Raw genomic sequence first — 20,499 nt, forward strand, 5'->3', positions numbered from 1 at the left:
TTACTAAATTGCAACGTGTCTCTTATCTCAACCAAAACTGGGAGGAGGATTTCATTATGAGGCGGACCGACTTCCGGTTGGTGATCGAGCTACAATCGCGTGATGACGTCGTGAAACTCACCTGTACGTCGAGCTGCCGCCGCCACGCCTCCGCACCTGTCTTCGAGAAGATTTAGGAAACATTTTTCAAAGTAGTGGGACATTCAACGCCAGCAAGCGAGACTTTTAAGAGGATTTCAAGTGTTGGACGAATCGACTGAGCGTGACGGACAAACGCAGTTCCGCCCACAGAGAGGCAGTTTACAGGTAGGTTCGCTTCAGGTGTTTCCTGGTACTCAGGTAGAAGCATGGCTGTCAGTCCACACCATCAGGGAGAGGTTGAAGAGAAACATTTTAACAAGTGAAACCTTTTACCGAAGTACTTTTAAAGAAAATGTTTCATATTTGTGGGAATTAGACCGCCAAAACCTCACTTTAAAAGAGCTAGCCGTTAGCCACGGAGCTAGCTTCGAGCACTGACAGGCTCATATCTTAAAACTAGATATTTATAAAGCTTAACGCCTGATAGCTTATTTAATTACTCCTTCATCATGAGTTGGCTGTGGACAATTATAGCTCTAAATATCAGCTGTGAGGTTGTTTTAATGGCGTGAGGTTTGTTCAATCACACAGCCACACAGCTAGCTATAGCATTGGTGTTTATTCTGTTGTGTGTGTGTGAGAGAGAGAGAGAGGGAGAGTGGGTGGCTGTCAGCTGCAAACCCCACTTTCCTCATCCTCACCTTACTGGTTCTGCCACACATGCAAGTTTCTACCTGCCTGTCAGAGAGTTTCACAATAGTTTCGAGTCTGCATTCCCAAACAGCTGCGTCTTCCTCTCCCTTGACTTCAATCAGTGTGTTCACTGATTCGCTGTTTGATTAAGGATGAGGCAGTGAGTTCAGACTAAAGGCTTGTTGATCAGTAACTCTCTTTGATATAAGAGATTTGAGTCCCAGCTTTTGCCTCCAGCTTAATCTTTACGGGTGTTTTAATTTAAATCCTGAATTTAATGAAGCGCTCATGATGAGCGCTGAGGGAACCTTCATCATCTGCACCACTGAAATCAGACCTCTTTGAAGACAGATGTGTGTCTGTGTGTCTGTGTGGGTGATGTGGGTTCTTCGTCATGACAGTGCTATGTATAAAATCTTATACTGCTGGCTTATAAAACAGACCTTCTCATTGGTCCACCCAATGGCTAAATTGACATGTTATTTAACAGCTATGAATATCGTGTCCTTCCAGCTAACTTTACATCACACACCGTTCATTTGTTATTGTATGAGATTTCACAGTCCAGTTGGTTTAATGTTAAACAACAGCAAGAACAAAAGACTGTTTGCATTATATTGTTTTCTCTTTTCCCGTTCATAAAGGTCTCTTCAAGCATTCTGATTAAGATGCTTTTTGCATTGATTTCGAGTGCATCCATGCATCAGTTTTCCTCTGTGTTCGTGTGTGCGTGTGTGACGTTCCACATATAATCTTTGCAAAGACTTGTTTTTGGGAGTCCAGGTAGCTGTAAAGTGTGTGTTTGCAGTGCTTAAACCCTGTTGACAGTGCATGCCAGGAGTAGCTCCGCTGTGAGTGGAAGCTACAAAGCCGTGGCCTGTGTAATTACAGCCTCTGTGGGCTCTGTAAACCTCTCAAGTGTTTGTCTTCCAGATCTCCAGACTTACACAGGGAAGCTTTGCTGTTCCTCATTAACCACCAACGACTGTATGTTGAAGTCCATTCAAGGCTTTATGTTTGTCTGAGTCATTAATTTTTAGTAGAGTAGCTTGTTTGCATGATGTACTGCTGAAGAATTCCAGCTATGTGTCACACTAAAAGCAGGCCTCTGGATTCGCACTGAAGCCTTTAGCTGAGCTCTTAGCTAACCTGTGCTGGAACCAGGTGCGTCTGTAGTTAGCATGTTGTCATGCTAACCGGAGAGGCCTTGAAATGACAGAAACAGCCTCCGAGGTGGTGCTGCTGGACAGACGTAAGCCCTGACACATGAATGAGTGATTGTTTGCCCAGTAGAGGAGGCACGCCTTAGCGAAGTGTTGGTTTCAGTAACAGTAGGGGTTGCCTGTCGTTCTCTGTTTTCGTCAGACCTATTAATAATTCAGCGCTGGTTCCTGGCTGACCAGAGGCCAGCTGTTCCACCTGGCTGAACTCAGGCCAAGGATCTCGCATTTGCTTTGTAGCTACCACTTACTCTCAAACTTCCAAATTTGTGTAATCTAAGCATCAAACTGTGAGGGAAGTTACCTGGTTCAGGATTTAATAGATACCCAAATAAGTCTGGGTAACACTTTTTATTGATGTGCACACATTAACCATTAACTTGTTGTTTGTCAGCATGCGTAGTCTAAACATATTGGCTCTCTATTAGTCATTATAAATCACTTACTAGTGCCTTGTTTTGGGGGTTTGGGCTTTAAGGGTGGAAGTTGTGTTGTTAAGATCGTAATTCATGTGCAACAGTGTCTTCACTTGCTGTCAATGAGCAGTAATTAGGAGGTCATACAGGAAAAACTCTTAGTTAAGCTTCTGGTTGTTGTAGATTGTGGTTGTTGTTTGATATTGTTATCACTTTCTGTACCTTCAGCTACAGTAAGTTCCTCCCCTTCACAGTCAGGTACAAGTGCCTCTGGCTGTAGTCTTGGCTCAGGTGGCTGCTTATAATCGGAGATAAGCGCTGCAGCACACCCATGCTTTGAGTGTGCAGAGATGTTAGCCATGAGGGAGAGATGCCCTGGAAGCTCCGCGTTGCCACAGAGCCGTTTCCTGATCCTGAAACAGCTCCGAGCCTGTGCAGGAACCCAGGAAACTTTACTCAGAGCAAGCAGACCTGTCGTGCAGCAAACACCCCGTCAATTATTAACAGCCCAGTGCGCTCATTCCCCCGAGGTAACCATAGCACCCAGCAGACTGAAACCCAGCCAGCAGCCTGGGACCCGCTGCCGCTGGCTTGTGGGAAAGACTGCGAGTTAATGCAGACACGCACACATAGCACTGACAGTGGGAGCGAGTGGATCTATTTGACTTTATGAACCCATCAGAGAGGGTTTAATAGAGATCGTTCCTCTGGAGTGATGGACACATGACTTATCTGTGGGAGGCAGAGGAATGTGTCATGGTTTTCTACCTCTTCAGCTGAAGCCTCCCGTGGCTGTGCTCTCTTTCTGTGGATTTTTTGTCTGTTGGGGACTTTGAGACCCGCGTCAGTGTGGCTGAGGTACAGATGATCGTTTACCCTCCTGCACTGACCCGTCTGGAGTTTTTTCAGTCAGACTGAAGCGACTGGAGTCGGTCTTTCAACAGAACACCATCATGAATCTGACGCAGCGAATGAAACTGCTGAAGCACTTTGGCTCCATGCCCCCGGAGCCTCCGCCACCGCTGCTGGTGGTGCCTGTAAGTGGATGGATAGTTCTGTAGCAGCAGCCTGTTTTCACCCTCTTAATGCTGGCCAGTGCTGTCTGTGTTGTGTTTTTGCATCTTGGTTGATTTGCACTAGACTTTTGCAGCTTCATCAGTACAAATATGTGTTTTCTGGTGGTGCTGAAGTCAAACCCACAGAAGTAATTTTAGTTTCTGGACTCCAGAGGCGAGTTGATGATTAGTCAGTCAGCTGAAACACAGAAAGTCATGAGTTTAAAGTTAAAACCAGTAAAACTGGTAAATATTTGCTGATTACGGCTTCAAAAATTCTAATGCGTTTGTTCATGTCACTGTTTGTCTGAACATTACAGACTTTTTTAGATACCAGTGAGTTAAAAAAGGTCAAATATACATAGAAATTTATGTAGTGCGATTTCTTTTCGCGTATCTGTCAACATGCAGGCCATCTATCAGTGTGGCTGCATCATACACACTGCAGTAGGATTTGGACTGCTCATCAGAATTAACAAAAAAAAAAAAAAGTCTTTAAAACTTGTAGTTATTGACTAAATGGTTTCCAGATTAATGTATTAATTGAAAAAAAAAGAATGAAGGCAGGTGAATTGATTGTGAAAATGAATATTATTTGCTGCCCTACACATACGGCATGTTGAATTATGAGGAAATGTGCATAAAGTTTTGCATAAGACGTGTTGAATACTTCATTTTATGTGCAGAGGAATAGTTTTTCTGACTTGAAAGCGGCCATCTTTGAACTGTGCAGTTCCAAAGGTCAGTAACTCCTATTTATTTATTTATACTTTAACTTCAAAAGTCATGTTTCAGATGAACTGCATGCTTCTGTGTGACTCCAGCATCCATCACGTTCTGTTTACGGGGCTTTGTGTAAGTCAGTGCAGCTCCACCTTAAATCCAGGTTTATTGAAGGGCACTAGAGAGTGGGCAAAGGCTGGGTGGGGGAGGAGTGCTCCAGGTGAGGTCTCTCCTGGATGTGCCTTTTTCTTCTCTGCCTCTGAGAGAGAAACACGATAGCTGGTCACATTACGAGTAATTTCAGCAGCAGGATCAAGTTTCCACCGTCCGTCCAGAGCTGATCCGAGGGGGAAGGAGCCGGAGTTGGATAACTGTGGGATCTGTGATTGTTTTGCTTTTTGGTGTTGTCATTCGGAATATAAAGAGCCGGCTGTTCGCTGAGCGCCGCAGGTGTTTTGTTCATCTTATAGATCCCTGTGGGAAATGGAAGTAAGGTTCAAAGACCAAGTGGTAAGTGGAGAGAGGGGAACACACAACATTAATGGTCCCACGCTGCCTGAATGTACCAAAAACATGGCTGTTAAAAATTAACAAAGCAGAGCTACAGCGCAAAGAGAAGCGGTTTGGTTTGATAGCATGAATCAGCAAGACTTTGTCCACTGCAGCACTGATCAGCCTAATATATCAAAATATGGCTTTGCAGTGATAAATGGAGGAGCTGTCATGGCTGCCCCCCAAAAAATGGATGAAATCTATGTTAGAAATAGTATCACATGTCCATGAAGGTGAAACCTGTTCCACTCACAGCGCTGATGGGATGCTGTGATGATCTGGTTGTGTTGCTGTCATTGCTAAATGTTTATTTTGTTTGTCCTTAATATGTGAATTTAGCATTTTGGGCCTTTGCATATCTTAGAACTAAAGGTGATGTTTCTCTTTATTTATATTTAAATAGAATTTTAATAACTAAGAATTAACAAGAGACATAAATTATTATTGATGTGTCCGAACACCCAGATAAACGTTGCTTAGAGCTGTCAGGGTCCTCAGGAGGGACCGCAGGATGTGGCCTTAAATCCCTGTCAGAGTATGTTCTCTAGCTCTTTTTTGCTAAGTTTATTTCAATAATCATCAGATTTTTACAGGAGTTTTTGCAGCGCAGTGAATATTTTTATACTTTCTTTCTGAGACGGTGACTTTTTGGCTGTCTGTTCTGGTCAGAGTTAAAGTTTAACTGACTGTATCACCGCTGTGCTGTTGTTCTCCAGCCGATCCTCCTGAACGCAGGTCTGCTGTGTTGCAACAGTACTTTTACGAAGTTTTCGTCTTCTGCAGTAGTTTTACAGTCGTGTTTGCTCTTTGTTCGTCATTTAATCTCTCGTCTTTGCTTCTGCTCCCTCTGGTTTATTATCCTTGTGTGATTTGTGTCCTCTCGTTAGTTTCACCTACACTGAAGCTGCAGATCAGACAGTAACAACTTCAGGTTTTTCATGTCGGTTTCATTGAAATTAAACATGTAGTTTGAGAATCCACAGCCAGCTTTTATTTGAGCGATCAGGTCAGTCGCGTTTTTTTTCTTCCCTCAGGTTTATGATTAACTTGGTCAAATAAATGGCCTACTGTTCACAGGTCTGTACACCTGTGCTTGTGGTTCCCTCCACCAGCAAGTTTTTGTGCTGATCACATGTGAGATTTCTGCCCCTTAATGATAAGCGTTTTTTGTTAAATCCAGGCTGAAAAACACTGTGTTTGCATGCGACAGGACATTTGATACTCGGCTGTTTGAGCCCAGTGAGTTCCTGAAAGTTGTAAGCGTCATGTATGTTGTACCGCTTGTGTCAGTACATGCGGCCTTGCATGTTCTGCCCCAGCGTTTGAACACACTCTGAGCTGTTTGTAGCGCTTGATGACAACAGCACATCTGTGTCTCTGACTAGAGAAGCTGGCTTTACCCGTTCGTAACTCAGCAGGCGTCTTCCTCGCTCTGTGAAACACAGCCTACAGCCAGCCCGAACATGTGGAAAATGATAAACATGAGAGGCATTTTTGTCATATTAGTGCAGCAACTGGTGTGTTAGTCATCAAAAAAGACCATTTTAATGGCATAAATCTGCTGAGCACAGATGAAGAGGACGGTTTATGTAACAGTGGGAGGGCTTGCAGTGCGGTGACGCCTTTTCTCAGGTGGTTTCATCCGCCTTAATTTGACTGATGACTCTCAGATGCCGTTAACGGCTCTCGTGAGACATCGAGGTATGAACAACCCACGAAAGCCTGATGTTTAACAGCGAGTCCAGTTTTCCAGCGTCAGATCGTCAGGATGACCGAAGCGTCTTCATGAAAACAGCCCGGTGACGTCACCAGCCTCCAGGCCCCGGCAACGGCGACTGTTTACAGAGTCAAACACAGAAATGTGCTGTGAAGGAGAGGCACACTGCGTCTGTCCGTCAGAGTATATATTTGCCTCTAGAGCTGCCACGATTAGTCGATCAATCGACAGAAAATGAATCTAAATCTGCTGGTTTCAACTTCCAGTGAGCTGACTATGTGTTGGTGCTGGACGGTTGGTCAGACAAGACATTTGACAAGCAGATGTAACCTTGAGCTGTGGTGAATCATAGTGACTGTTTTCTGAGACTTACGAGCAAATCGATTCATCAGTTAATCAAAGAAATAATTGTCAGACCTATCGGTAATGTAAATAGCTGTCAGTTGCAGCCCTACTTGTCTCCATACAGTGTCTCTGTGTGTTGAACAAGCCCTGGGTGTTATACGTTGTCAACATCACATGCACTTAAGAGCGCGCGCACACACACACACACACACACACACACACACACACACACACTCACACTCACACCAGACAGGTAGCCCCTCCTCCATACCGGTCAGGCAGGATTAAGACAGGTGAGAGCATGCTGAGATCAGGTTGAGTCGTGCACACACTCTCCTGCTCTGCTCAGGCTCAGCTGTCGTCCCTGTAATGACCTGGTTTATGTATTAGCCTTCATTATTTCTGATTTCACGCCGTCAAAGTTAAACGTGTCTTTGCTGAATCTGTTCTCATCGTCGCTGTGTTTTTCTGTTTCTTTGCAGAAACCAGGCATGGAGGAGCTAATGATATGGGAGCAACATACAATAACACTGAACAAGGTCGGTGTTTGTGTGTTAAATGATCCAAATATGACGTGCTTGAAGTCTTATGCATCTCACATGTGAAGGTGTTGGGGGGGGGGGTGTTTGGTGTTTTTCTCCTTCACATGACAAAAAAGAATCGGTGCAGTTGGGTCTGAGCTCAGCAGCTGCACACACACAGAAGTGAAAGCCGAGCCTTGACGTATGCACAGAGGCAGTTTCAGTATTGTTTCCACAGTTATTGTAAAAGATTTTTTTTTTTTTGGGGGGGGGGGGGGGGGGGGGGGGGGGTTTGAACTCGACCGTGCTTCAGACCTCTCAGTTTCAGCAGGAATTCACTGACACACCCTGCTGCACCGCACGACACCAGCTGGCTCGTCACTGTCCCGCCCCGGACTGAACACCGCTGGAATGTGCTCTCGCTCCCTTTATCTGCAGACTGCATCTCACACACATGCTCGCTCTCTACCCGCTTACTTGTCTGCATTCCTTCCCTTCATTCATCTCACTCTGTTCATGTCCTTGCTGTCTGTCTAAAAGCCTTTTTTTTTTTTTTTTTGTCTCATTCTCTCATCATGACAGGACTCCAAACTGGGGTTCGGCTTTGCCATATCAGGAGGCAAGGACAAGCCTCACCCGGACACCGGGGACACCACTGTGGTGGTGTCAGATGTGCTGCCAAATGGACCAGCCATGGGACGACTGTTGTAAGTTGACCGCCGTCGCTCTGACGAGTCTGTAGGAGCTTTTAAGACTGAACACCTGCACGCATGCGTAGAAGAGCTGCTCGGTGAATGAAGATTATTTAACATCATTCCTCAGTGACTTTGGAAAACTACTTAAACTTTGAACATGATAAAATGTGAGATGAGGAATGAGAAAGGATTGCTCAAATGCAACTCTCTCGTCCTTTTTGACCGCTGCAAGCGCCAGTACCGTAACAGCATGAATAGACGTGCATTAAAATCCAAGCAGCAGCTGGTTTGACCAGGTTTTCATAAACAACGGCGCACTTGACCGCAGTGAGCTGAGCTAAACATGACACAGCCGGGCTGACAGTGAGTTTGAGCTTTAGGAAGGGGAGACAACGCACTGTGAAGACAAGGGGTGCGCTGGATTTATAACACAAGACAAAACGAGAGCATCATGGTTTTCTCATTGGAAGCTGAAAACAACCAGACTCACGTGTGTGTTTGCTTGTGCTCCGCAGCACCAAAGACCAAATTGTCATGGTCAATGGAGTGACGATGGAGAACGTCCACTCGAACTACACCATTCAGATCCTCAAGACGTGTGGCAAGACTGCAAACATAGTGAGTATGGACGCAGCGTCGGAATGACCTTTAAGCTATCGTGTATCACCGCCCGGTCGCGTCTCTAAATCTCCGGCCCTCTCCGTCTTTCTTCCTCCAGACAGTGAAACGCCCTCGCAAGATCCAGATCCCAGCGACCACCAGGCCGTCTCGGGCCGCCTCCCATTCCAACCTTCTGGATGCGGACCCCCCAAGACGAACGAGGCGCTACTCTGACGGCAGCGACAACCGAGACAACAGTCGCTACCATTACCGCGCCCGCAGCAACACGCCCGACCGCAACGGGCACGGAAACACTCTGCCGTTGATGTCGTCGGGGTACAAGAGGCTGCCGTATCAGGACGTCCCGGACAAACCCATCAAAACTACACTACTTAAAAAGAAAGTGACAGATGGTAAGGACACATCAATAATAATCTATGTCTCTTGTAAGACTCACGGGAAAGAAACATGAGTGTGTTTGCTCTGAAGTAGCCTGACTGGATCCTTGGTGTCGTCCTCTTTCTGTAGAGTATGGATTGAAGCTGGGCAGTCAGATCTTCATCAAGCACATGACAGAAACAGGCCTGGCTGCAAAGGAAGGAACTCTGCAGGAGGGAGACCTCATCCTCAAGGTGAAAATTAGGATTTGGATGATTCATTTCGAACCATAGTGTCAATGCACAACAACAACAACACAGGGTACAGAAAGCCTGTTATCTCTTTTCCTCTTAAACGATTTGCCTCCTTTCATCAGATCAATGGCATGACGACGGAGAATCTATCCCTGCTGGAGACCAAGCACCTGGTGGAGAAGAGCAGGGGCAAGCTGACGATGACGGTCCTCAGGGACAACCGCAAGTTCCTGGTCAGCATCCCAGAGGTGGAGGACAGCGCCCCCAACAGCGAGGACGACCGCCGCCGAGACAGCAGCTCTGAGCTGGAGGGTGAGGGATGGGGATGGAGAGGGAGGTGGGGGGGGGGGTTACATGTGAGTGTGGTGGGCTGAAGTGCCCACTGCTCATGAAACTCCAATCAAACTGTCAAACTAGGCAGCGCTGATCAAATATGGAAGCACTTTTTATACTATTTTTTTTCCTAGGATGGCAAGGGACAGACCTACTCTGTCTCTGATTGGCTGGTCCTCTGCCTTTGTCGGTTAGACGTAGGCATCAGGGCTGATGACCGGTTAGGGTGAGAATGTCAGGGTAAGCCAATCAGAGGCAGAGCAGGGTGTCATTCCTTCGCCATCCTAGGAAAAAACATCAAAGATACGTAGAACTCATTAATGAAGGATTTGCTGTGAGTGAGCCTTCGCCTCGCTGAATTCAATTGTTTTCTGTTTTCTGTCAGACATTTCAGACATTGACGACGACATGCCCGTTCACAGAACGTCGCGTCATCCCACCAGAGAGAAACGGACACGCAGGTACGCACAACGCCAACCCCACCACCAAAGCTAACTAACATTAAGTCGATGAATTTGACTTAAAAAATGACTCCTTCGTCCGACTTTAAGAGTAAAGGCACTGAAGAATTCCTGTTTTGTTTTGGTTTTTTTTAAATCTAGAACGAGAGCTGAACCTCCTCCAGCCAAGTCTCGGGATTCGTCACCAGTGCGCTCCACCTTGACTCGACCTCCCCCAAGATCTTACGCGTCTCGCAGAGGTCTGTCCTGCCGAGAATCACTCAAGCAGTGACGGAGGCGCCTTTAGAAACACGAGCAGCCTTTCAGAAGAAGCAGCGTCAATGTTTTGAGTGATACTAAGTCGAGCTGTGGCGTAATGCTGCGTTACAAAAGATGCAGCTGACACACAGCGGGATGGTAAAAAGACTGAAAACTGATGTTGTTTTCTGTTGATTGTCGATCCTTCAGCTCCATCTGATTCGGAGTCGGACCGCAGTGCCTCCCCTCCTCCCGTCAGGAGGAACAGTCCGGACACGAGGGATCACAGCAAATACAAGTCAGTGCGATCTCATTTAATCTCATTGTTTGCTTCCTATATATTTAGATTTTAAATGTGTAGATAAATGACTGATCATGAAATAAATGAAAAATGGCATCAGATGTAATATGCAGTAAGGTCCCAAACTTGGAATAAAAATAATATTTATCTCTTCTTCTGACCATATAACCATAGTTATTTCATCAAATTGCAGCATCGTACAGGATGTATTTTTACTGCCACTCTGTGTCAACCCCATGACTGATGAGTGCTTAAAACCACAACACGACTTCAGCGACTTTTCACCACAGATCTAAATCTGTTTGCGTGCATGTAAGGCAGAGGTCTGCTGGAAGGAAGGCATGTCATTTTGCTCTCGCTGTGCGTTTGGTTCTTACAGTCATCCGTGTAGCTGTGGACATGCAGACGTTTCAGTTTCAGTTTTAGTCTGACTGGTTGGAGTAAACGTCGGTTCATTCACTCCTCCGTGTTGCTGACAGTTGATACTTTCCTGGTTTGAAGTCTTTGTCAGGCTCATGCACTCTCGTTAAACCCAAATCATCCCTTAACGCAGTGTATATGACCTGGATTCATGTTTTCAGGACGTTTTTAAAAAACATCCGTGTTGCTCAAGCGCATGTAAACACGTTAAATGTCAAATAAGGTGTTAAGAAATGAATATTTGATTTCTCCAGAACTCTCTCCGGTGTGTCCACCCTCCCGAATCCCCGGTCCTCTCCGGTAGCCCACAACTGGACGGCGCCGCGCCCCACCTCCTCCGCCTCTCGGCCCCGTAAGCCGGTGTCGGACTCGGACTCCGACCGCAGCGCTTCCCCTCCGCCGCGCAGAGAGAGCCCCCGCCCAGACAGCCGCTACAAGTAAGGACGAAGCTCGATTCAGCTCCGACACCAGGAGAAATGAGAGAGAATCTTTTCTTTTTCCCCCACCAGATGTTTTCTAACCGTCTCCCTCCTCCTCCTCAGAGTCCTCCCTGATCTGCCCCACCCAGGGCTGAGAGGCTCCCCCATCACTGTTCGCTCAGAGCCGCCGAGGAGGGTCAACTCTCCCGTCAGAGTCCCTCCCCCAGGTCAGTAATAAGACACTTCATTTGTACGGCGCCTTTCATTTCAACAAACCAGCGTCCTGATGGTTCACATCCTGGACTCTGACATTTCTCTGAAAACATTTGCTTAATCTTTGAATGTTTGCCGCTGAGCAGTCAAATAACGCTGAAGCCAGAGGAAACATGAAAGGCGCTCTGTGCGGCAGTGTGACTCTCAAGAGTGTTGAAAAGATTTATTCATCGTGAAACACGATGCGTGTCAACTGTAAAGTGGCGTTAAAGGCGTCTGTTCTGAGTTTAAGTCATGTGACGATGAATAACGCTGAAAAACATGAATGACTTTCTCACTTTGTCCTCCCTGTTCTCAGACTCTGAGTCCGAGTCGGACGGCAGCTTGGGGCCTCCTCAGAGGCAGAGCACCACCTACAGTCAGGACTCCCTCAGCAGATACAGGTACAGATGAAGATCCACCCAACCCCAACCTCCAACCTGCATCCCCACCCCCTCCCCCTCCCCGAAACCCAACAAGATGTCACGGACTGGGTCAGCAGACTGTGCTCGCCTCTCCTGTTATTATTATTATTATTATTATTAATAGTTAATCACGTGCTTTTGTTTAGCTTTGAGAGCTTAAATTACCCCCCTGTGTCTTGTGATTTTTATTGATTTGCTCATTTTGTGCCTTGAGTTCTCGTTTTGTAGCCTTTGATTTTGCTTGATTTGTGTTTTTGACTGTGTACCAAGTGTTGGTGTCTGTGGTGACGTGTTGTTAACCAATGAAATAAAAGTGCCTTTCACTGAACATGTCGCTCTCCTGTATGTGGCTAAGTGTTGATTGAACGGAGGACACTTATCGCAGCAATCTCCCAATCAATCGGCTGCAGATTAGCTCCGCCGTTTATCGCAAATCTGCATGTTTTATCCAGCATGTCGAAAATCGATAGCAAGCGTGAGCTGACGAGATCAAACGAGAGAACTAATCCCGCTGGGTTAATTTCAGTCAGTTACAAAGCAGTTAACCGTCAAAGAGAGAGCTTCCCTCAGAGACGCTAAGGTGAATATTGAACGTCGCAGTCTCACCCTCATCAATAATCATCATATTAGCCACCGGTGCCCCCCCTCTCCAAACGTGACTCAGATTTGTTGTCTTCCTCCTCCCTCACTCCCGCCTCCCTCTCTTCTCTTGCAGAGTGCTGCCAGATGTTGCTGTGGAGCCGCCACCATGGAGCACTACCAGTAATCCACCACAGAGAGGTGTGTGTGTGTGTGTGTGTGTGTGTGTGTGTGTGTGTGTGTGTGTGTGTGTGTGTGTGTGTGTGTGTGTGTGTGTGTGTGTTTGTAGTGTCGGTGAGGATTATGCATTATTGTACCAGCAGCAGCACATCAGCAGTTCCTTCATTCCATCAGATGTCCGAGTGTTTAAAGCAGCACTGTGTTTACAGACATAAAGTTTGCACGACTGTGTCATGTATGTTTATTGTCTTGCTCTTACATACGTGCAATATTACATATTCTTCCATTTCATACTAAGCCTACGCATATAGATTTTTTCTACTGTGGTAGCTTCCTTACTTACTATCAATATGCAGTAATCAGGAGATTATTGAGAGAAAACTCTTGGTTCAAGGCCCGGTACTTGTAAAATATAGTCATGCAGAATAAGGCATAAATAACTTCTTTATAATGACTATTAAACAGCAAGTGTGCTACTAATACATGTGCTAATAAGCAGCTAGTTGATGGTTAATATCTGTAGCTTAATACGAGTTCCTAACATGACATTTTACAGTGTGAATCAACTTCAGATGTTTCCTTAATAATAATAATGTCTGTTCAATATGTCCAAAATGTGGTGCTGATGTTTGTGATTGTTGTCATAATGCCGTATTTTATTCATTGATCTCCACAGCTCGGTCAGAGTCTGAATCAGAGGCCAGTTACGCATCTGTCCCTCGCAAGAACTCCACAGACAGCGCCGACTCCAACACGGCAGGAAACCGAGTCAGGTGAGAGACGCCGGGACGTGTTTGCGAAATGTCAGGTGTTTGCAAGCGACTGCTTCATCAACTCATTACTTCGTACTGAAAAGCTGCAGAAGTCAAACCTTTGAGCTGTGAGATGAACCCAAAATCTAACTCTGAACTTACCTGAAGTATGAAAATTTGACCTCAGCCAGCTCTGTTGACAGTAACGCAGCAGTCTGTTGATGGTAACCTGAGCAGAGTATGGGCAGTTCACACGATGTGCCTACACTCTGTTAAATATTTGTTGAAATTTCTTGCTTAAATATTCTTAAATATCAGATGGCATTGTACTGAAGTGAGTTCGGGTCAGTGAAGCTCTCTCGATCAGACGAGACTGATAACGAGTTTTCCTCGAAATTAAAACAACATTTAAAGGAAAAAATAAAGTTTTCAAAGCCGTGAATTTAATTGGAAATAAAATGGTAGTTTTGATCCTCGTGGGGAAATTTTTGCACAGGGTAAAGTTATATGAATCACTGTGGTGTGAATACAGGATACGGTCGACAGATAGAGCTTGATAAGAACCATTCGAGCTGTCGTACCTGCAGCAGAACGCTCTCTGGCACACTTGAAATGAGACACTTGAGGGCAGCTTTTAGGTTAAAGTCTCACTGTGGAGATGAGTGAAATGACACTGACAGGATGTCTGTTCATCTGCCGAACACGTTGTGAAACACTCTGCACACACTGATGACACATGACGCCACTTCCTGCAGGGATTGCATCACGTAACGTTTCATCATTTTAGTTTGATTTGACAGGTTATGCACTGATGCCCGTTTTGTTAAGGCGTCACAAGATGACAAAAAAGGTGAAAAGACATGTCGTCCATTACATCTGTGTGTCTTCCTCTCTGTGTCTCTCAGAGTCCTGCCTGAGATGAAATCCACCCCAGTCACTTTGACGCAGGCGCCTCCTCGTCGCGTCGCGTCACCCGCCCGGCCGCCTCCTGATGGTCAGTCTGCTCTCCTGCGTTACACCGTCTCCTCCTCTGCGTTGTCTTCTCATGTTTTAGAATCAAAAGTTAGTCCTGACCGCAGTCTCTGTTGTCCTCTTTCAGACTCCGACTCAGAGTCGGACCAGCTGTCGCAGCTCAGGAGGTCTGGGAGCTCCGAGCGCGGGGACAGCCGCCGCAGGTTGGGCTCGCCGTGCACCTCATCAGAATGATCGTCCTCACACACACACTCATGTTTTACTGTTACAGCTTCAGCCTCCTCCATGACTCTTGTTAATGTGCTTTCTCCACCTCGCAGTGCTCCTCGTGCTCCTAATGGAACCGATACCCTCAGATCTGGGATTTCAGTGAAGAGCAACCCACCAGTCTACAGTAAGGCTGGTTCATTGATCGAATAACAAATGATCAAACGATTGATCGCTGAACTTTTGCTGGTTGCAGCTTCTCACGTCAGAAAAGCTGATGATAACTCACTGTGTCTGTATCTCTTCTAGCCAAGCCTGCAGAGGAGCCCATCTACTCCCTGCCTCCAGATTCTTACCCATCACCTAATCCAGGGTGAGTCCTGTTCACGCGTGTGGAAATCAGCACATGCATCCCGTCAGTTCACCTGACACGAGCTCATTGCTGATTCTGCTTCTCGCTCTCAGGTACAGCTCAGATGTTCACATGGTGTCGTTTGCGAAGGAGGGCAGCGTTGGTCTGAGGCTGGTCGGGGGCAACGATGTTGGTATATTTGTAGGAGGGGTTCAGCCAAACAGCCCTGCGTATGAACAGGGAATGAAGGAGGGAGACCAGATCTTGCAGGTGAGATAACGGTGCTCCACTTTAGGTTTGTCACCGGGCATTGATTCATTGTTACTGTAGCTACACTGGTCTGTGTGGAGCGTGGGTGGAGCTGAGGCGGGCTGTAACCTAAAGGCTGGCTGTCAATCAAAATGGTCATGCCCATAATTATGCATAATTTTAAAACCAAATGTACTTTGAATGAGTGGCTTATGTTAAATTTCACCCCTGTTGTCATGAACGATGAAAGGCTGTAAACATGTTTATTTCTGCTGTTAAGTTGAGCATTTTAATATGGGGGTCTATGGGGATTAACTCTGTTTTTGGAGTCTCAAGTGGCCATTTGAGGAACTGCAGTCTTCTTGGCTCATGTGCAGAATGAGTTTTTTTGGGGGGCTGAATGTCTTTTCTCTGCAGTTATACCTTTAATTAAACTCTGGTCATGTGACCCATTACACGGTCCAATGAAATAAAACCTTACATCAAGACCACACATGTTTTTAACCAAACGTTATTTTAAGGGGGAATATTTTAGACATTGTTTGGAAAGTGTTAGCCTTAAAAAATCTTGTTTACATTATATTTCTAATCCACTTTTAATGGCTGTATGAACTCAAATAATCATGAATTTATGACAAAAACATTTGAAATAAACATCTCGATGAAACAAGTCTCTGAGTCAGTGACTGTTAGAGCTTAACAGGAATGAAGAGGTCGACATTTATTTTATAATCTTGAACCAGAAACTCTATTTAAATCTCAGGTATAGCCCCTATAGCATGTCAGGGAATTTTTATGAGTCATGAAAATATAACCACTCACCATGAATCAGCAGTTTATCTTGTCAGGCTCTGGAGTTTCAGGTTAAATCTCCCTGCCAGCTGAGCTTCAGAGCAGAAATGTGCTGCAGTTTCAACAATCCACAACTTGATCGTGTAGTTAAAGAAGATAAATGACGGAAATCTGCACGGTGAATGTTAATCTAGCTTGTGTCCGGCTGAAGATGAACTATCTCCTCCTCCCGCAGGTAAATAAGGTTGATTTTGGTCACTTCACGCGAGAAGAGGCCGCCAACTTCCTCCTGAACATCAAGACAGGCGAGCAGGTTCAGATCTGCACTCAGAACAAGATGGACAGTGAGTTTATCACCTAACCGCTCATATGACAGTTAGGATGAAGCTGCTGTCAGTCGGTGGTCTTAACTCTTCCCTCTCCTCAGTTTATAAGAAGATCATCAAGTCCAACCTGGCAGACAACTTCTACATCCGCACCCACTTTGACCACGAGGCCGACGGGCCCATTGGTCTGAGCTTCACCAGAGGAGAGGTGTTCAGGGTGGTGGACACGATGCACCGCGGGAAGCTGGGAAACTGGCTGGCCATCCGCATGGGGAACGACCTGCACGAGATGGACAAAGGCACCATCCCCAACCAGGCCAGGTGAGCAGGAGGCCGAGGCGAGGTTTCTGCTTTAACCTCAGAGGCGTGGATTTCACACCTGTCGTTATCTCCTGCAGGGCTGAGACGATGGCCAGCTTAGAGAAGGCGCAGCGGGCGACCGGCGAGCGGCAGGCGACGGGACCGAGAGCCGAGTTCTGGAAACTACGGGGGCTCAGAGGGAACAAGAAGACCGAGAAGAGCTCGCGTCGGACCCGTGACGACCTGCTGCAGCTCACCATTCAGGGCAAATTCCCGGCCTACGAGAGAGTCCTCCTCAGAGAAGGTTGGTTTTTAAAACCAAGGTTTTTCCATGTCCTGGTGTTTCGACGAGTTTCAGTAATCCTGAATTGTTTGTGTCTCCAGCTAATTTCAAACGGCCCATCGTCGTTATGGGTCCTCTTAATGATATCGCCATGGAGAAGCTGGCCAGAGAGATGCCTGATGAGTATGAAGTGGCAGGTTAGTTTCTTCTCTTTGACAGAAAGTTCGTTCCTCTGTTTTTTGTTTGTTCTCCTGAGCTGATGTTCACATTAAACATGGTGTTTCTGTCTGCTGTGTGAATGCAGACATGGTTCCTCGCAGTGGAGACAGCAGCTCCACCGTTATTAAACTGGACACTGTGAGGAGAATAGCAGAGAAGGTGAGCCGGTCTTCAACTCACCTGGACTGGAAACGGTTCAATGTTCAGTCACATTTAACAGAAACATAAATCTTGTTCCTGTCTGTTTTTTTTTCTGTTCAGGACAAGCACCCTCTTCTGGACATCACTCCCACTGCAGTGGAAAGGCTGAACTACATCCAGTACCACCCAATGGTCCTGTTCTTGGACCCTCACAGCCGCAAGGACGTCAAGGCCATGAGGCAGAGGTACAGCCCCAACTCCAACAAGAGCTCCAGACGCCTTTACTCACAGGCCCTCAAGCTAAGGAAGGAGTGCAGCCACCTTTTCTCAGGTAATCGCACGAGAGCAAAGTCTGTCAGTTGTATTCTAGCTGAAAATAGAGGAGACTGCACAAAGGCAGCTTCTCTTTATTTTTCTATTGATCCGTGACCGATGTTCTGGTAGCTGTTTACTCTGTGTGTACTTCTCACTTTGCGCTGAGTTCTTCCTCTGACTCTCCCTCCAGCACGTATCGACCTGCAGCCCAGCTCCAATGTTTGGTATGCGAGCCTGAAGGACAAGATCCGCCACCAGCAGTCCAAACCCGTCTGGGTGTCCGAAGTCACGGTACGACACGACACACAGCTGCACCTGACCCACACACACAAACTGGACTGTTTACAGCCAGCCACTCCAAAAAAGTAAACAAAAACTGAGCCCGTGTAGTAACATCCTTTATCCAATCATGTGTTCACAAAGTGGTGAACCTCGCTCCATCCTCGCTTGTGAGCGGCTGAGCCTTTCCAGGATGCCCCTTTCAGACCCAGTCATGAAACTATCACCTGTTACCAATCAACCTGTTTACCTGCGGAATGATCCAAACAGGTGTTTTTGGAGCGTTCCACTCCTGTCCCACCTTGATCGAAACATGCATCAAATTCAGAATAAGCAGATATTTAGAAAAATCAATGAAGATGAGGAGGTCAAACATTAACTTTGCACTGTTTTAAATTGAGTATATGTCAAAAAGTATTAGGAAATAATCACTTTCTGTTTGTATCTCACACTTTGTTGAACGAATCTTCTGTTTAGAGTCAAACTAGTAACTAAAATGTTTTTTCGTGTGCAGTTGGAGAGTGGTGGAGAGCAGGACTTGGATGCTCTGGACCAAACCCAGTCGGACTACCTCAGTGCTGCCAGTGACCTGGAGGACACTGATGGAGAGGTCTTCACTGACGGAGAGGCCTACACCGACAACGAGGACCTGGAGGAGGCTTACCCCGGGCAGAACGCGGCCAACCCCCCGAGAAGCTCCAGGGTAGCTGGAGCAGCTTTAGCCCGATCATCCGAGCCCGCCTCCGGCCACCGCAGCCCCACCTTGGACTCGGACCCTCAGGCCGACGCGTACTCCCTCAGAGAAATCCCACCGCTGCTGCAAGTACCTGAGCCCAGGGCGCCCCGCCGGGAGAGTTACAGCCCGCCTCACAGCGCCACTGAGGAGGAAGAGCCCGTCCATCGCAGTTTTACAGACTCAGATTTCAGCGCTCTTGATGTGATAGCACCCACCACTCCATCGGACGGACCCCCAGACTTTAAAGCTCCCGACCCCACGACTCGGGTTTCTGTGAGCGAGCCTTCATACGCTGCAGCGGAGCCTGAAAACCCACAGCACGCCAGCCTGTCTGCTATTGAGGAGAAATTACAACAGGTAATTAAAACACACCTGCGTTTGTACGGATTAAAGTTCATTTACCAGAAGTGAGTGAATGAGTAGTCAGTGCTATGACAACATTAACCATTTTCATAATCCTAACTTGTGCTTTGGGATACTGAGAATGATACTGAACAATGAATCGATTATTTGAGGAAAAAATGATCAGATTAATCAATACTCGATGATGCTGGTGAACTTTACATTACTGTGTCTGTACTGTGTATCATAAATGCTGGAAGAACGTACAAAATGTCACCGCGAGCCACCAAACTTAACCAAAGTAACTTTTTTAAACACAAAAAGCCACGTTGTCCCTTTTCTTTTGACATCCTATTCTTTAATTTGAAAGTCTGGTTTTCCCAGCAACAATTGAATGCACCATAAGTGGAATGCTGAATTATTACTACAGGACATCAATTTAACTTTACCCCCAAATGTAAAGATTATAGTAAATGTTTACCAGTTAGGCAGCTTCAAAGTCTGTGAGCTGACTGATTAATATAAGAATAACTGTTTTGGAATATGGTTGTCAGTTTGAAGTAAATGGGTTTAAAAATCCAGAAACAACAGTGTACTGTGGTATGAAGACCGCCAAAGATCACCTGTGAAACCAAGAGAAGTTCTTGTTTCAAACCCGTCTTGTCTCCTGCTGCAGGTTCGCTCTCCAGAGCCGGCGCCACAGGCGGAGGCTGCGGAGCAGAAGGGTCCTCAGTTCATCGTGTAAGTCTTCTCTTACTCGCTTTAGGTTTCAGAGTAAAGCCAAACCGAGATTACGCACTAACCTCACGCCTTCTGTCCCGACAGGCTGGCACATCATCACCAAGCAGTCCAGTTCAGACGCACACAGATCCGAGGCAGCGACAGCTCCGAGGATGAAGAGGACGAGGAGGAGGACGACGACATGGAGTGGGGTCCTGCGACCGAGCTCTAGAGTTTGAGTGGGGGATTAAAGGCGGATCCGCTGATCTGATGAGGACATTTCACTCCTCCGAGAAACTCCTTTCTTGGATCGTTTTCAGCATTTTTTTTTTCTGTAGAATCACAGTTTTGTCGGATTTTTAACAGATTACTTAAAGATGTAACATCTAAAGAAAGAAGGGTTCTCACATGAATGTTAAGATCAAAGTGCCCTAAACAACTCCGCGTCAACAAATCAGTTTGACCTTTGTTACTGCTGCTGGATGTAACATATAAAGCAATTCTAGTTTTATTAGAAATCGTACTGAGTGTCTTTTCATACAAATGTGCAAGAGTGTGTATTAAATGTGCGGATGCCTGTTGAACCTTTTCTACATTAAAGTGTTTTCCTGATTTCAAACGGTGGTTTCACCCCACACCTTGTGTTTTATTTGATGA

The 20,499-nt window shown here is 46.2% G+C and overlaps 1 protein-coding gene across 4 annotated transcripts; it reads left to right on the forward strand.

Moving 5' to 3' along the window:
* The first annotated feature begins 140 nt into the window (after nt 1-140).
* Nucleotides 141-20,407, forward strand: tjp3 (tight junction protein 3). 4 transcript variants are annotated; one of them, XM_076727264.1, is made up of 30 exons: nt 141-306; nt 7,285-7,341; nt 7,906-8,030; nt 8,534-8,636; nt 8,737-9,031; nt 9,147-9,250; nt 9,373-9,562; nt 9,969-10,044; nt 10,186-10,283; nt 10,492-10,579; nt 11,257-11,439; nt 11,545-11,648; nt 11,993-12,077; nt 12,814-12,878; nt 13,534-13,630; nt 14,515-14,603; nt 14,709-14,784; nt 14,902-14,975; nt 15,098-15,161; nt 15,254-15,410; nt 16,417-16,525; nt 16,609-16,828; nt 16,906-17,111; nt 17,192-17,287; nt 17,395-17,468; nt 17,571-17,781; nt 17,956-18,056; nt 18,559-19,137; nt 19,799-19,863; nt 19,948-20,407. In XM_076727264.1, the coding sequence occupies exons 2-30, from the start codon at nt 7,294-7,296 to the stop codon at nt 20,072-20,074; spliced, it is 3,909 nt and encodes a 1,302-aa protein (XP_076583379.1). In that variant the 5' UTR covers nt 141-306; nt 7,285-7,293; the 3' UTR covers nt 20,075-20,407. The 4 variants fall into 4 exon arrangements, with proteins under 4 accessions (XP_076583379.1, XP_076583380.1, XP_076583378.1 ...); XM_076727265.1 differs by having other exon boundaries at nt 141-298; XM_076727263.1 differs by lacking the exon at nt 141-306 and adding an exon at nt 3,340-3,447.
* Nucleotides 20,408-20,499: the final 92 nt, after the last annotated feature.

This window comes from Chaetodon auriga, chromosome 3 (assembly GCF_051107435.1).
Source record: "Chaetodon auriga isolate fChaAug3 chromosome 3, fChaAug3.hap1, whole genome shotgun sequence".
NCBI classification, from domain to species: domain Eukaryota; kingdom Metazoa; phylum Chordata; class Actinopteri; order Chaetodontiformes; family Chaetodontidae; genus Chaetodon; species Chaetodon auriga.

What these genes read in the sequence shown, in the direction of transcription:
- tjp3 (XM_076727263.1), top strand. Translation starts at nt 3,364, where the DNA reads ATGAATCTGACGCAGCGAATGAAACTGCTGAAGCACTTTGGCTCCATG. An exon ending in AGGGAGACCTCATCCTCAAG is followed by an intron (nt 9,251 to 9,372) that starts GTGAAAATTAGG and finishes TCCTTTCATCAG; the next exon opens with ATCAATGGCATGACGACGGA. An exon ending in AGAGAGAAACGGACACGCAG is followed by an intron (nt 10,045 to 10,185) that starts GTACGCACAACG and finishes TTTTAAATCTAG; the next exon opens with AACGAGAGCTGAACCTCCTC.